General features: G+C 39.3%; 1 protein-coding gene across 1 annotated transcript in view; it reads left to right on the forward strand.

Moving 5' to 3' along the window:
• The window catches only part of BRSK2 (BR serine/threonine kinase 2), a 453,493-nt gene that overhangs the window by 320,014 nt on the left and 117,628 nt on the right, over positions 1–15,851 (forward strand). The window contains exon 5 of the mRNA XM_070957404.1: positions 3,764–3,880. Coding sequence (XP_070813505.1) covers positions 3,764–3,880 — 117 coding nt within the window. The remainder of the gene's footprint in view (positions 1–3,763; positions 3,881–15,851) is intronic.

Below are 15,851 nucleotides of genomic sequence, written 5' to 3' on the forward strand. Positions count from 1 at the left end.
CTAAATATATATCATATAAACATATATGTAAATATCCTTTGAAATCCATGATTCATTTTGAGTTTATAAAATATTCTTCAATTTGGTATTTATGGAAGTGGCACGCACATTATTAACTGCACTCTAGATAAAGCTGAAATAAGCTTTTTGATGAGTGTTATGCTTCACTTTTCCTTTTCAATCTTCTTTCTTGGCATGTACACTCTGCATGAAGCATTTTGGCTTCTTGTTCACTAAAGTCGCTGCCTTATTTAATCATGTTTCCAGCCAATATGGAGAAGGGCCCTGGAGTATTTCAGCCTGTAGAACATTAAAAGGGCATTATGTCCTCCATTCACCTGCAGAGTAAGGTGACACTGATCATGTAAAACATGGAATCAGAGGGATCAGCTGGAAATGAACCAAATAAAGTTCATTTACCCTGTATTGCTCCATTATGTTTCTGCTTTCTTTGGTACAAGGTGAGGTTTGGGAGGATTGCATTTTAATTAGATTATCCAAGCTGCTGGACTCTTAAAAATTGTAGTTTATAGCCACTGTTCTACATGCCTCTCTGCTGACAGCTCAGGTGTTCAGTAACTGGGGATGGAGAGCATTACATCTTCTATCAAGCTGAACTTACCTTATAGCATTACAGATAAACAAATACCCTAGATACCTGCATTACACACCCAAATTGTGCTTTCTACTGTGATAACATCTGGAAATTAGTATATTGCAAGCTTAGCCTTCTGAAAATTGTTCCCATGTCCTCTGTTTTAGTATTATATCAGTGCAAAACTTTAAATGCACAAAATTGGCGTGCCTCTAAGGTGACAGTCACCCATTTGTTCTTATAGTCTCCATTACCTATTCTCCTGCTTCTCCAGTAAAGCGTTAATTCATCTTCCTCCTCCTCATTTTTCCAGATATAATTTGTAGTCCACAAAGAAATAATTAGGAGTAAATACAGAAGATGCTTATATATATATATAAAGAGACAGAACTGCTTTCTAAGCAGACATAATTCTCTCATGTCAGCAGGAAGGCTCCCAATGAGAACTCATAGGGAATGTCTCACAGAGTGACTAATAGTGTTTCATTGTTAGGATAGATAGAATTGAGCTATATTCTGAATAAAATATGCCACTTCGGAATAAACCATCCCTCATTCCAACCAAGTTGGATAACTTCCGCATAATCTGCATCCTTATTTTTAAAAGAAGATTTTGGAAACCATGATAGAGCACCAATTGCAGGGTACCAATTGCAAGTAAATTATCTGTTTCAGACAGGCCTAGTGGCTGGCTATGGAAATCTTTTTTTTTTTTTTTTTGCTCTTGCGCATGAGTTTTATCAAGATCTGGCTGGAGTGTACATCTCCTAGATCTTATAGAACACTCAACAGTGTTCCATACCATCAACCTGCTGAACTAACTGCAAGAGGTGCTGGTTGATGCCCCTGTTTTGCAATGGTTCTACTCAGTGGTGGGATTCAAGTAATTTAACAACTGGTTCTCTGCCCCAATGATTTCTTCCAACAACCAGTTTGCCAAACTGCTCAGAAAGTTAACAACCGGTTCTCCCGAAGTGGTGCCAACTGGCTAAATCCCACCACTGATTCTACTCCTTCCTAAGCAAATAGTTCTAAACAATAATGATGGGGGATCAAGAGTCTCTCAGGGCTCTACCTGGAAACTTCAACTGGTATAGAATGGTTGCATGAATGCAGGCAGATACTGTAAAGAGTCGCTTAAACACTGATAGCTACATTATGAGCACAACAGACTCCAGATGGCTTAACTCCCTACTACCTTTGGAGCTACTTTCTCCAGGCAGAATCTACCTGTCTTTGTGTTTCAATCAAGATGAGTATGCTGTGGATATCCCCTCCCATAGGTTAAACAGTTGGCAGCTGGGAGGTAGGTTTTCTCAGTAGTCAGCCCATCCTTATAGAAAAAAATCTTCCCCCAGAAATTAGTATTCCTGAAAGAAGTGAAAAGTATTTGAGGCTTGCATTGCTGACTTCTGGACCATGTTTTCTCAGATATACTTAGTCTGTAATTTTAATTTTTAATCCTAATTTAATGGTTAAATCTACTTAATTTTAAGTATTCAAATTTTATCTGATATTTCATTTGCTTACTGTGCTATTTGAGTAGTCTGTTGTGAAGACTGTCAATTGTCCAGAGTCCTTTAAACAGGATGGGATATGAATCATTTAATAAATAGAGAAACCAAACTAGGAGAAATAGAGCAAACCAATAATATCTAGATTGTTCCAAAGTTGCGAAGGGATGGCACACTGAACAGTCCTTTTACAAAAACAAACTTTGGAACAAAAGTACCATTCATGATTAATTTTAAATGACAATTTAGTGTTTATTATCTCGTTTGAATGATTACAGAATACACAAATGCTGTGGGAGGGGGAGCAATAATCATTGCTCAGTAGGAGCAGTAATGAGCAGTGGTGGCTAGTGGTTAAAATAAAGTGTTACAGGCTAATTTTGCTGACTGCCTGCAGTTCGATTCTCACCGGCTCAAGGTTGACTCAGCCTTCTTTCCTTCTGAGGTCTATAAAATGAGGACCCAGAGTGTTGGAGGCAATGCTGACTCTGTAAACTGCTTGGAGAGGGTTATGAAGCGGTATATAAGTCTAAGCACTATTGCTATTGCAGAGGGGGGCACCATCTTTTTTAGCTTCTCCTTTTTAATTAATAGAAAAAGGACCTAACTCACTCTTACTTCCATTAGTCACTTTTTCCGTCAATAAGAGCAATTACTTCTTCAAAATCACAAATTAGCACTATTAATATATTGTGTACTCTTTAAAATTTAAAAGTGGCATGACTTCTCTAATTTTTCAAAATGGACAAATGTAAATGCAATGTGTAATGGCTTCTTTTGAAACAAAATGATCTGTGATCTCTGGGGGTGCGGAACTGGTCATCCACACATCATCCTTAGTGAAGCGTGCAAACCAGTGTCTTCATTTCCTGCAGCGGATGAGGAGAGCACATCCCTCTCCTTCTGTCCTGGCCACTTTTTACAGAGGCACGATTGAGCATGTTTTAACAAACAGCATCACTGTTTGGTTTGGTGGTAGCAGTGCCTCAGATAGAAAGCCCATACAGAGAGTGGTAAGGACAGCCAAGAAGATTATAGGAAGCTTGCTTCCTGTAATTCAGGATATTGCTTATAAGCGCTATGTGCTTAGAGCTCAAAGGATTGTTAGAGACCCCACTTCATGATCTGTTTCTGTTGCTCCCCTCTGGGAGGAGATTTTGAAGTATTTCTAGCAGGACTACCAGATTCTGTAACAGCTTTGTTCCCTATGCCATCCATCTGATAAACTCACAAGATTCATTTTTTTCGCCATGTACATGTATACATCCAAACTAGCCTGTGTTGTTTCTCTTTGTCATATAATATATGTGATATATATATAATACAATATAGAATGTGTGTGTGTGTGTGTGTGTGTGTGTGTGTGTGTGTGTGTGTGTGTATGCATAATTTTGTATTTATTTATTTTGTCATGTTTATGTAGTATATATTGGAGGTGGTAATGACAGCTTTGACAACTGTATGCAACGAAGTTTTTAATGTATGCCGATTAGTGTACATTCAAAGTGACAATAAAGCTATTATTCTATTCTATTCTATTCTATTCTATTCTATTCTATTCTATTCTATTCTATTCTATTCTATTCTTCTATTTTACATATACAAAGAGAAGCAACTGCTTTGAATTAACACCTTTTTGTTCCCCTCTTCACAGCCACAGGGATTTAAAGCCAGAAAATCTACTACTGGATGAAAAGAACAATATCCGAATAGCAGACTTTGGAATGGCATCATTGCAAGTTGGGGACAGTTTACTTGAAACAAGCTGTGGGTAAGTTGTATTAAGAGCTTAAATCAATAAGCTAGAATGATATTCCAAAATCATGAGGACACAAAGCATTTAGCCAATAAATTGTAGAATAACTACACATTGAGAAGTAACAAAAAAAGAGCCACAATCTACTTTTTTTTTTCAAGAAGTCTCTGATTGATCAACAGAGGAAACCAGATTATGAACCAGACAATAGATCTGTAGCGTGATCCAACAAGAAATTGTAATGAGCACATTAGCTCTTCAGACTTTTTATTCCTCCTAAGGGAAATAGAGTTAGTCCTTGACTCACAACCTTTCATTCAATAACTATTCAAAGTTACAACAGCGCTGAATGAGGGGGACTTACGATGTGTCCTTCCATTGTAGCTTCTCCGCCATCATGTGATTTTACTTATTTATTTAACATATTTATATAGTCACCATCTTTTAACCTGGGTGTTTCCAAAAGGAAAGCTAAAACAACATATAAAATTAAACAGATGATTCATTTATTTAAAACATTTATATAGCTGCTCATCTTTTACTTTTTTTCCAGCGAGGATAGTATAGTATAGGATGGGATGGGATGGGACGGGGCGGGAAAAACATCATATAAGTTTTCTTTTTAAGTAAACCTTTCCTTTTTATATTTAAAGATATAATATATGCTGTGATGGGATCACCCTAACACTAACTTTTAAAAACATGCAGTTTAGCTCTTGAAAACATCCCCCTAAAAATACCTACACTTGGAAAGTGGAACTGTTAAATATACTATTAAAATGTCCCCAGATTTTAAAAAAGTAATATTTTTCTAAGTGTTTAGACTGTTTTAGAGATTGAATATAGAATAGAATAGAATAGAATAGAATAGAATAGAATAGAATAGAATAGAATAGAATAGAATTGAATTGAATTGAATTGAATTGAATTGAATTGAATTTTATTGGCCAAGTGTGATTGGACAAACAAGGAATTTGTCTTGGTGCATACGCTCTCAGTGTACAATGACAGGTTTCTATTCAATGGTGTATGGTTTTTCTATTTATGGAACCTTCTATATGCTGCCACCACCTACTGGAGAGAATAAATAACAACATTAGTGATTGTTATAATTCTGTAGGTTTAAGAAGCATTTGCCAAAGAAAAGTATTTTTATGTGTCACAAATTTGGGGAATCTGAGAGACATCAGTAAGATTTATCAGCTCATTAAAAGTTTATTCATTTATTTATTATTTATTTATTTATTATATTTATATTCCGCCCTTCTCCCGAAGGACTCAGGGCGGTGAACAGCCAGGATCAAATACATAAATATAAAAGTTAAAAACAATTTAAAACCAGATTAAATACTTTGGCCCACAATTAAAACATCCTATTAAAATCCAATTTAAAATTTAAAACCGTTAAAATTAGGCTAGCCTGGCTTGCTGGAATAACAAAGTCTTCAGCGCACAGCGGAAGGTGCGCAAGTCCAGGATCCTCCGTACCTCCGGGGGCAGCTCGTTCCAGAGGGCAGGAGCCCCCACTGAGAAGGCTCTCCCCCGGGGGTCGCCAGACGACATTGTCTGACCGATAGCACCCCGAGGAGCCCCGCTCTGTGGGCGCGTACTGGCCGGTGGGAGGTAGCAGAAGGTGGTCCCATAAAAGCCATGGAGCGCTTTAAAGATATTAATCAACACCTTGAATCGCACCCGAAAGACCACTGGGAGCCAATGCAGCTCGCGCAGGAGAGGTGTTACATGGGAGCGCCCTGCTGCTCCCATAATCACCCGCGCGGCTGCATTTTTGACCAGCTGGAGCCTCCGGATGCTCTTCAAGGGGAGCCCCATGTAGAGAGCATTGCAGTAGTCCAGTCGGGAAGTGATGAGGGCATGAGTGACCGTGCTCAGGGAGTCCCGATCCAGAAAGGGACGCAACTGGTGGATCAGGTGAACCTGATAAAAAGCCCCCCTGGCCATGGCCATCATATGCTCTTCTAAAGACAGCCGCACATCCAGGAGGACACCCAAGTTGCGAACCCTCTACGTGGGGGCCAATGACTCACCCCCAATAGCCAGCGATGGCACCAGCTGGCTATATCGGGATGCCGGGAGCCACAGCCACTCAGTCTTGGAGGGGTTGAGTCGGAGTCTGTTTCTCCCCATCCAGACCTTCACGGCCTCCAGGCACCGGGACATCACTTCAAGGGCATCATTGGGGTGGTCTGGGGTGGAGATGTACATCTGAGTTTCATCAGCGTACTGATGGAACTGCACCCCAAAACCACGGATGATCTCATCCAGTGGCTTCACATAATGTTGAACAGAAGGGGCGAGAGAACCAACCCCTGCGGCACCCAAAAGTTATCTTGACTTGAGATGGGTTATAAGTATCAATAAATAAAGTATATTTTCATTACTGATGTTCAATTTATTTTTCTTAGCTGCACATTTTTAAATTGGAATAAATTTTGTGAAACAGAAATGGAGTGTGGAATCTGGGACTTGGATTTGTAGCATTTGAAATGCTAACTAATGCACATTTGAATTGCCCCTTCATTAGGGAAGCATTTTAAACTTCAAGCTTTTCATTTATTATATGTAACATGACAGGAAAAGCTGACATTGTCTGAATCACATTTCTGAATTTTGTCAGGAAACCACATCTGTGATCCTGCCCCCTGTTATGTGCCTTCTAAAAAGATTTATTGTATTTACTGTGCAAATAATTCAAAATTACCAATGGGTATGTGTGATTACTACGAAGAGAAGATATTAGCAATTGGCTTTATTATTTTTGTTAGATGAGGTGGAAGGGATCTTAGTTGATCGGTAATTGATGGTAGTTTAGAGCAGTGTTTCTCAACCTTAGCAACTTTAAGTGGTCTGGACTTCAACTCCCAGAATTCCCCAGCTATCCCCATGGAATTCTGGGAGTTGAAGTTCACACATCTTAAAGTTCCAAGGTTGAAAAACACTGACTTAGAGAATAGGGCACAGTTATGATGGGAGTAAGGGAGAAAGAAGAGCCACTGACTTTGGGTGCGTTCTATTACAAGGTCTCAATTCACAAAAAGTAGAAATATGCTTCAGTTAACAACCTCTGCATATTGATATGGAACTTTAAAAAATTAAAAGAACACAAAGAAAACTGACTTTCATTTATGTTGTATTACAAAGCCTTCAAGTATCCTTGAGGTCATGAAGAGAATTAATATAGAAAAAGGGTCCTTCAGATCATGTATGTCCTTCACATTAGAGCATGGACAACATGCAGTCCTCAGAGTCCCTTCAAAGCATACCCTTGAAATTTAGTTACAAACTGATAAAAAGCAGCAGCATGATATTCTGCTTTAGGTAGGTAAAACCCCAAGTAAAGTACATGGGTTAAGCCTCTTTCAGCTTTAAACCCTCTCTTCAGCAGGATTTAACAGGGCTGAAAATTGCCCTTCCACTTCATCTGCTGATATGATTGCATCATCACATCTCCTGCAGTCCTCAGTTACTGAAAAAGAAAGATTAAAAAAAGAACACTCGTGGCTGCGATGGAATTGCTAGCCAGGCTTTAGAGTGTGTAAAGACATGGGATTCGTAAACTATAGAGTAGCGATTCTCAACCTTGGCCGCTTTAAAATATGTGGACTTCAAATCCCAAAAGTCCCCAGACATCTCCAAGGAATTCTGGGAGTTGAAGTCCACGTATATTAAAGTTGCCAAGGTTGAGAAACACTGCTGTAGAGCTCCCTTGCATTCAGAATTTATTTATTTGTTTGTTTGTTTGTTTGTTTATTAGATTTATATTGCCGCCTATTCGCCCATGGCGACTCAAGGCGGCTTACAGAATGTAAAAAACCACATTTAAAAAACTAAAACTGATTAAAAAATCAAATAAATTAATGTAATAAAATCACCCCTGACCCGCACCTCCCACCCCAGTGATAGCTGATCACACAAGCCATTTAATGGGCTCCATCCCGCTCTGGTTCCCCAGGCCTGCTGGTAGAACCAGGTCTTCAGCACCTTCCGGAAGAGAATTAGTGGGGGCCATTCTAATCTCTGGGGGAATGATGTTCCAGAGAGAGGGAGCCACCACGGAGAAGGCCCTTCTTCTGGGTCCCACCAGGTGTATCTCCCTCGGGGATGGGATCCGCAGCGTTCCCTGCCTCCCCGCTCTAATGGGTTGGGTAGATGTGACCAGCAGGAGATAACCTCAGGTAACCTGGTCCCAAGCCATGAAGAGCTTTAAAGGTGACAACCAGCACCTTGAATTGCACCCAGAATCAGCAGCCAATGCAGCTCCCACAGGAGAGGTGATATATGTGCACACTGGGCTCTGCACAAAACCGTGCAGTCAGCTGCATTTTGCACCAACTGGAGCTTCCTTTACGGTGTATATAATGTAGAAGCAATTGTTCTCTCAGGTTGGATGGAAAAGAAGGCTATTTGGGGGAAATGATTGATTTACAAGATACAAGAGGGCTACTTTTCTGCCACTCTTTTTCTTCTGCTCAAAGGCCCCTTTGTGTCAGCAGTCTAGTACAATTAATCAAATTGCTGGTGAGGGGAAGGAAAATTTACTTTTATTTATCCTGCTTCTAACATCCCACTGTTTTTTGGTGCTTTGAATTTATTTGATTGGTGTCTAGAAACCAAGCTTTTGCTATCCTCTAGAAAAACCTTCACTCTCTCCTCTCCAACCTGCTGACCAAAGGATGGGAATCTTGCCCTTTTTTATTCTTTTTTTTTTTCATGTTTATTGATTTTGTTGCAATTACTTTGTTGAGAGCCGCCCAAAGTATTTGAGAGTCAGGAGGAAGCATACACATTTAATAAATTATTATTCTGAGAGCTATAATCTAAGTCTAAGGTAAAGGTTCCCCTCGCACATCTGTGCTAGTCATTTCCGACTCTAGGGGGCGGTGCTCATCTCCATTTCAAAGCCGAAGAGCCAGCGCTGTCCGAAGACATCTCCGTGGTCATGTGGCCGGCATAACTAAACGCCAAAGGCGCATGGAATACTGTTACCTTCCCACCAAAGGTGGTCCCTATTTTTCTACTTGCAGTTTTTATGTGCTTTCGAACTGCTAGGTTGGCAGAAATTGGGACAAGTAACGGGAGCTCACCCCGTTATGCGGCACCAGGGATTCGAACCACTGAACTGCCAACCTTTCAATCGACAAGCTCAGCATCTTAGCCACTGAGCCACCATGTCCCTGTTAATCTAAGTCTATCCATGGGTTATTATTAAGTGAGGGGAAAGCTCTCTTCAACATCATTTGAAGGAGTCCCTATTCTGGGCACAGAATAATTCTTCTAAACCATATTTCATACTAGATCAGCTGTAAATTAATGTCCTTTTTCAATATTCCCACTTCAAAAATCATATTCTCTGTCCTTCTTATTTATGGGGGAAACCCTTTTTCAATTTTAGATTATCTTGTACGTTTGCAGAGGAAATACTTAGCAGTTAATACAGTAGCTGGCATGTCAGCCCTCCTAAATCTCAGACAGCGAATAGGCAGTGCTGGAATTCAGCTGTTAGTGCCTGGAGCAGAAACAAAGGCTCATGTTGCTCTCTTCAAGTGCACTAATAAAGAAATCAGTGGAACAGAAGAGAAATGTGTGTCATAAACAAAACAGTAACTTTGCAAACCCTCGTTTGCAGATACACGTTAAGTGCAATCATTGGGCCTCTGTGTGAGCTATTACACTGCTTCATTAATTCTCTTGGCATGGGGCCCAGCATGATTGACACTGAGACCTTCTGCTAGGCCTGGTAAGAGAGGAGGAATATGCGATGCCATGCTATAAAACTGCAAAGATATATTTGGAGTGGAATCCTTTTCATTTAAGGTCTTTGGTAAATTATTGTTAGAGTTTGTCATATCATTTTGAGACTGCAAATTGTTATTCTTTATGTCTGCCTCTTTAACAGACACTATTAATTCATTTCCATTCCTCGGTACAGTTCTGAAATTTCCATTAAATTGATTTATCACAGTTATTTACCAGCTACCCAAAATTAGTAACAAACTTACTGAAGGATGCATTTCCTGGTTATCAACATTAACCGACCTAGATTTTCCATTGTTTATATGAAGAGATTTTTAACATCCTATATGTATAATATTTTTCCTCAATGTTCTCTGCTACTTTCTTATGACTTAATGTTATTAGAAACTCAATTTACTTTTTGTCAAGGTAGTGCCCTGCTCTTGATCTGCGCTAAAGATATGTCCACAGGCATTAGTGCTACTTTCACTGAAATTCAGTCTAACCTCTATATTAATTTTACTCTTCGAGGTAAATCCAGTCCCCCCCCCACCTCCCTTTTGAATTTGCAGAAGGCTAAAATCAGGCAAGTTCAGAAAATGTCAATGATCTAAACTGCAATAATTTCTTTGTCACTTTTTCGTAGTAGTGTAACTTTACCAGAATCATTGGAGACAGTGATAATAATTAATATTTCAGTTTTTCAAATAGCATTAGTGCTGATAGCTCCGATAATAGAATAGCTCAGAATAGAAATTTCCACACCTTTTAAAAAAAAAAAATACATTATTTAGAACTTACATGGCTGTCTGCCTTATATACAGTACTCCTAGATGGCTCACAATAATATTAAATAAAAGCAGAATTAATAAAATAAACCAACCCCACAACAATGACGCATATCCCAAGCAAATCATTGCAACATCTGATAGACCTCCCTTTGCTGGCTCACTTTCATCTTAGCTGAACGCCTGGATGAAGAGCCAGATCTTAAGAGCCCTCTACAAAGCTAATATATGCAGAGTTGTGCAAAATTCATACACAGATTTGCAAACTGAACCCAAATTACAGAAAATATATTTTTATGGCAATCAGGAATCTTTCAAATATGCTGTCTGTTAATACTCTATTGTATTAGAGCACGGGTGTCAAACTCGATCACGTCTCGTCACGTAGCATGATGTTTTTTGCCTTTGCGGAGCCAGGGTTAGGGGTGGTCTACGGGTGATGCATCCAGCCGGCTGTCCGCCAGTTTGACACCCCTGTATTAGAGCCACCAAATTTACTTCCAAAATTTACTCAGGTGAGGTCCCCTAAACAGTTGTTTTCTGGTTCCAACTATAGACACTATTCTAAAGGAATTTTCCTCTTTATGTATGCCCAATTTTTTTGATAAGTATTTTGTATTAAAAACTGAATGTTGGATTCCCATGTACAGGTAGTCCTAGACTTATGACCACAATTGCACCCAAAATTCCTATTATTAAGTGAAATATTTGTTAAGTGAGTTTTGCCTCATTTTATGACCTTCCTTGCCACAGTTGTTGAGTGAATCACTGCAGCTGATAGGTTAGTAACCCAGTTGTTAAGTGAATCTGACTTCCCCATTGACTGTGCTTGTCAGAAGGTCACAAAAGGTGATCAGATGACTTCAGGACATAGCAATGGTCATAAATATGAACCAGTTGCCAAGCATTTGAATTTTTTTTTTGAATTTTTTTTTATTTTTAAACAAACAAAACATAAAACATCCATCATCCATTACAATTGCAAACAGTGTGTCAATCGGTTACAAATCCCTTGTGCTTCATTTTACAAATTATATTTCTCATATTATCATGTTATATATCTTTATATCATTATTCTCATTTATCATCAAGCATTTGAATTTTGACCACATGATCATGGGGATGCTGCAATGGTCGTAACTTTGAAAAATGGTCATAAGTCACATTTTTCAGAGCCGTTGTAACTTTGAACAGTCACTAAATGAACTGTTGTAAGTCGAGGACTATCTGTAATGTAATAAAACATAACAGAGAGAGTAGTATGACAATGGAATCTCATGATGTGGAGAGCTTGTCTTGGAGATGATCAAGCAAAGCAGTGGTTCTCAACCTTCCTAATGCCGCAACCCTTTAATTCAGTTCCTCATGTTGTGGTGACCCCCCAACCATAAAATTATTCCTCAGACCATTGAAAATATGTGTTTTCCGATGGTCTTAGGCGACCCCTGTGAAAGGGTCATTTGACCCCCAAAGAGGTCATGACCCACAGGTTGAGAACCACTGAAGTAAAGGCTACTAAGACATTGTCAAAGCACTTTCATTCGGATTCCTGAACTGAGGTAGGAATTGGATTTGGCGGCCTAATAGGTCCACCCCACTGCATGACTCTTTTACTCCGTCTACATCAATTAAATATAGTTAATATGGTTATTCAGCTGTCATACATTTAACAATTATTGCCTTCTGCCATATGAATAATTAGTGTTTATGAATGTCTTTGAACATCTTCAGGTGTTATATGTAATTAATCTTTTAACATATTGGGGGGGGTCTCATGTTATATATATTTATAAGTTAATTGTGAAGGAGCTGGATCAGATGCAAGAGAATAGGTGTGGAAAAGTTCTCTTAGTGGCTATCAAAACAAAGCACTTAAAAGATTTATGGTACTTTAAGTGAATCGGTTGTATTTTGATACGTATAATGCATAAGTATAGAGAATCATTTTTGCATGAATTCACTTGAACTAGGCTTTATCCAGAAAAGCTTATGATGTAATTCAGATTTGGGGAACAATGGCCCCTTTATGACTTGTGAACTTCATGGTGAAGTCTGTAAGTCACAAAAAGGCCATCATTCCTCACCACTGATTTAATTAAAGGGGCTAGTCTAAAAGTGTCAAAAATGTCTTTCACTCTGAGCTTCTTTTGTGTCTGTTTTGCTGCCAAAAAAACCCCCATACAACAACAATCTTCTAGGAATCTTCTAGCAGTAATTATCTTCTGCTCTTCTTCCCACTTACCATCTGAAAGTTCAGATAGAGCAGTTATTGGTCTGTTGTTCTGTTCCCGCTTGTCTGATAGTAAGCAGTGTGGGATTCAGCCGATTCGCACCAATTCGGGCGAACCATTAGATAACTTTCTGAGCAGTTCAGCGACACGGCTGTTGGAAGAAACAGCCTTTTGTTTTTCCCATTTTACAGAGTTAATCATGTCAGGAAGGCAGGAAGGAGACATTCCGGTGTGCCTGTGTTGTTTCTAGCCAATCCTTATCTTTATTGCCCTGCTTAAGTGTTTTCAAAAACTGCCTGTGCAGTTAAGCCTTGTTACATTGTAACAGCTAATGGTTCTTGGCAGTATGCCCAGACTTTCTGTAGCCCAAGCTTCTCCAGAGTTTTTTTTCTATTAGGGACTTGTCTTTCTTAAAGGGGAAGGGTTGTTTTCAGCTTTTTACACTGCTTTACTGGTTCCTGGCACTGTCCTTTGGGGTGTACTTCCAAGAGGCAGGATGCAAGCTTGGCACTCTATCTGATTTTTTTTACTGCTTTTCTGGGGGCATGTGATCTTTCTTTAAATCTGGATTATTTCCTTAGGCTATCTTGTGAGGTGAGTGAGACCAGCTGGTATTTTTAAGTGGTGCAAATGGATCTAAGGATTGCTCCTCCTGGGTGGGAAAGGGTGCTTTGTCAGTTCACTGAACACGGAAGTCTCTTGTCTATGGGGATTCTTCAGTCATCCAGGTCATGGTTGTCCCAAGGGTGCTTTTTTCAAGAGGCAACTGGACTTTCTTGATTTCCAGAAAGTCCACTTGCCTCTTGAAAAAGTACCTTTGGGACAGGAGTCTCTTGCATTGCTTCGGAGTGGCCAAGGCATATGATTGCTCACTGATAGTAAAATTTAAAAAAAATAGGAGGTGGGGTGTGGATCCTCCTTTCAATTCGTTTTACTTTTCTCTCATGATAATAAGGCTTAGTAACATGGCACCAGGCTTGGAGTTTATTTAGATATCAGTGGCATGTACTAATTTTATTGTGATCTTGACAAGCTTCGGAGGTCAGAGACTTGAACCTGGGTCCCCTAAATACTTCGTTAATTTGTCTCTTTAGCTCAGCATTTTGTAGCCCAAGTGTGCCCACCCACTTTCTGGAGAGCTTAAATGAACTCTCTGCTAAAGGGTTTCACTTTTTGAGCAAGAGTTGGCTGCTGATAGTTATCGTTGCATTTTAACTATTTTAATTCCTCAAGGTGCTCTGGCACCCTGCCTGATTGTAACTCCAGGTTTCAGGTATTGCTGATGAAAAGAAAGGCATTAAGACAGAATGGTTTAGGTTTCCATGATGGCTGTGACTGTCATTGATCTTCAGTGTGTATTCCCCCATTTCTAATCTAATGATTGATATTTGGGGCAGCTTTTTGCAAGCAAAGAAGCTTTTTGTATTTTTGTACCGTAATCCTTGACTTACAACTGTTCATTTAGTGACCATTCAAAATTACAATGGCACTGGAAAAAGTGACTTATGACCATTTTTCACACTTACGACTGTGGCAGCATCCCCATGGTAATGAGAGGTGGGGCGAGGCGAAGTGCCCCTCAACATGAGTGATGTTAAGTTGGCCACGCCTACCCAGTCACATGACCACCCAGCTATGCCTACCAAGCCGGTCATTAGGGCAGAGAACCGGTCTATATCTGCTCATTGTACAAAAACAGTGCTACTCAGTGCTGGGATCACGGGTTGTGCTCCTCTGCATTATAACTGTGTTCTTCTCAGAATATGCTCAGCAGTTTATTTCTAACATTTCTGAACTGAAATCTCTAAGGTAATAAAATTGAATGTGTACCATTGATAACCATGAACGGGGCTTCTAGTTAACTGTGCCAAGAAATCAAAAGGTTTGATGCTCCAGTGAAATAGATACCCTGCATTGATGCGGTATCAAAGTAGTAATTTGAAGCTTTCTCCATAGAAGTTAAAGAGGTCCATCGAATCACTCACTAATATTGGTTTCTTAGATCACCCAGCTTTGATAGCTTCTGTAAGATCTTTAATATTCCCTTTATGCAGTTTCTCACTTAAAAACACAAAGAACATTCCATTTCTCAATTTAATGGTTTTATTTTTTTTTTTCTTTACACAACTTACTGTATGGCCACAAATGGTGCTGATGTGATTCCAGGATGCTGCAACCATTGTAAATAAATGCCAGTTGCCAAGCACCTGAATTTTTATGATATGGCCATGGGGGAGGCTGCATTGACAGTAAGTGCAAGGACCGGTCACAAGTCACTCTTTTCAGTGCTATTGTAACTTTGAACAGTCACTAAATGAATAGCTATAAGTCATGGACCACCTATCCTGGAAACAAGGAATAGTGATAGTAAGCAATAGACTGTCTGTGAGCTGTTTCACTGATATAATTTGCACTAATGGACAGCACATGGGGCTTTGCAATAAATTTTCCATTAGAAGAATTCTTTATTGCTCTCATTTTTCTGAGAAGGGGGAAGGGTTATAAAAGTTATAAAAGATCCTGTCTACAAACAAATATGACAAAAGCTTTAATCTTCTATATTTAAGGTTGGTTGGGAGGTAGAGACCGCATTAGCAAACTGGAAAATTATTTTCTGAAGCATAGGGATAATTTGGCAGGTCTTGCCTTTCTTCCAACTCCAAGGACAACCATGAGCAAATAGCAGAGAGTAAATGGAACTGGGGAATTGAAATAATGCAGCTTTTATTGGTTCAGATTTCTTCATTATCTCACTTGCCTGCCAGGCAAAGAAAAATCAAGGCAATTTAATTCTGAGAAGGCACTTCCATTTGTCCAAGATACGTTTATGATGGTTTCTGTTGCTAGCTAAAGCCCCCTGGTTTATTACAAGGGGAAATCCAGGGTCCTAAGAGAATTTACTCTTCTGTTAACAGACTCTGTTTTAGTGCACGTTTAGTTTACTAGAACCCCTATTCTAATAATGGGCTGTTCCTTCTCAGGGTGGATTTGCTTTAAATCGAGTTGATTTAAATCACAATTTAAATCATGATTTAAATCATTAGTAAAAATGCTTGATTTAAATCAACTCGATTTAAATCATAATTTTTAAAGAGCAACTGTCATCTCTGCTACTCCTTTGACCCACTGTTGACTCACCGATAGTCCCAGTGTTGCAGAATATACAGCCTCATGCTACATAACTAAGCTCCATTTCATGCTGAATAAACTAAATTA

The sequence above is a fragment of the Pituophis catenifer genome, unplaced genomic scaffold, assembly GCF_029215685.1.
Source record: "Pituophis catenifer annectens isolate HBS135680 unplaced genomic scaffold, rPitCat1.0.hap2 SCAF_1, whole genome shotgun sequence".
NCBI lineage: Eukaryota > Metazoa > Chordata > Lepidosauria > Squamata > Colubridae > Pituophis > Pituophis catenifer.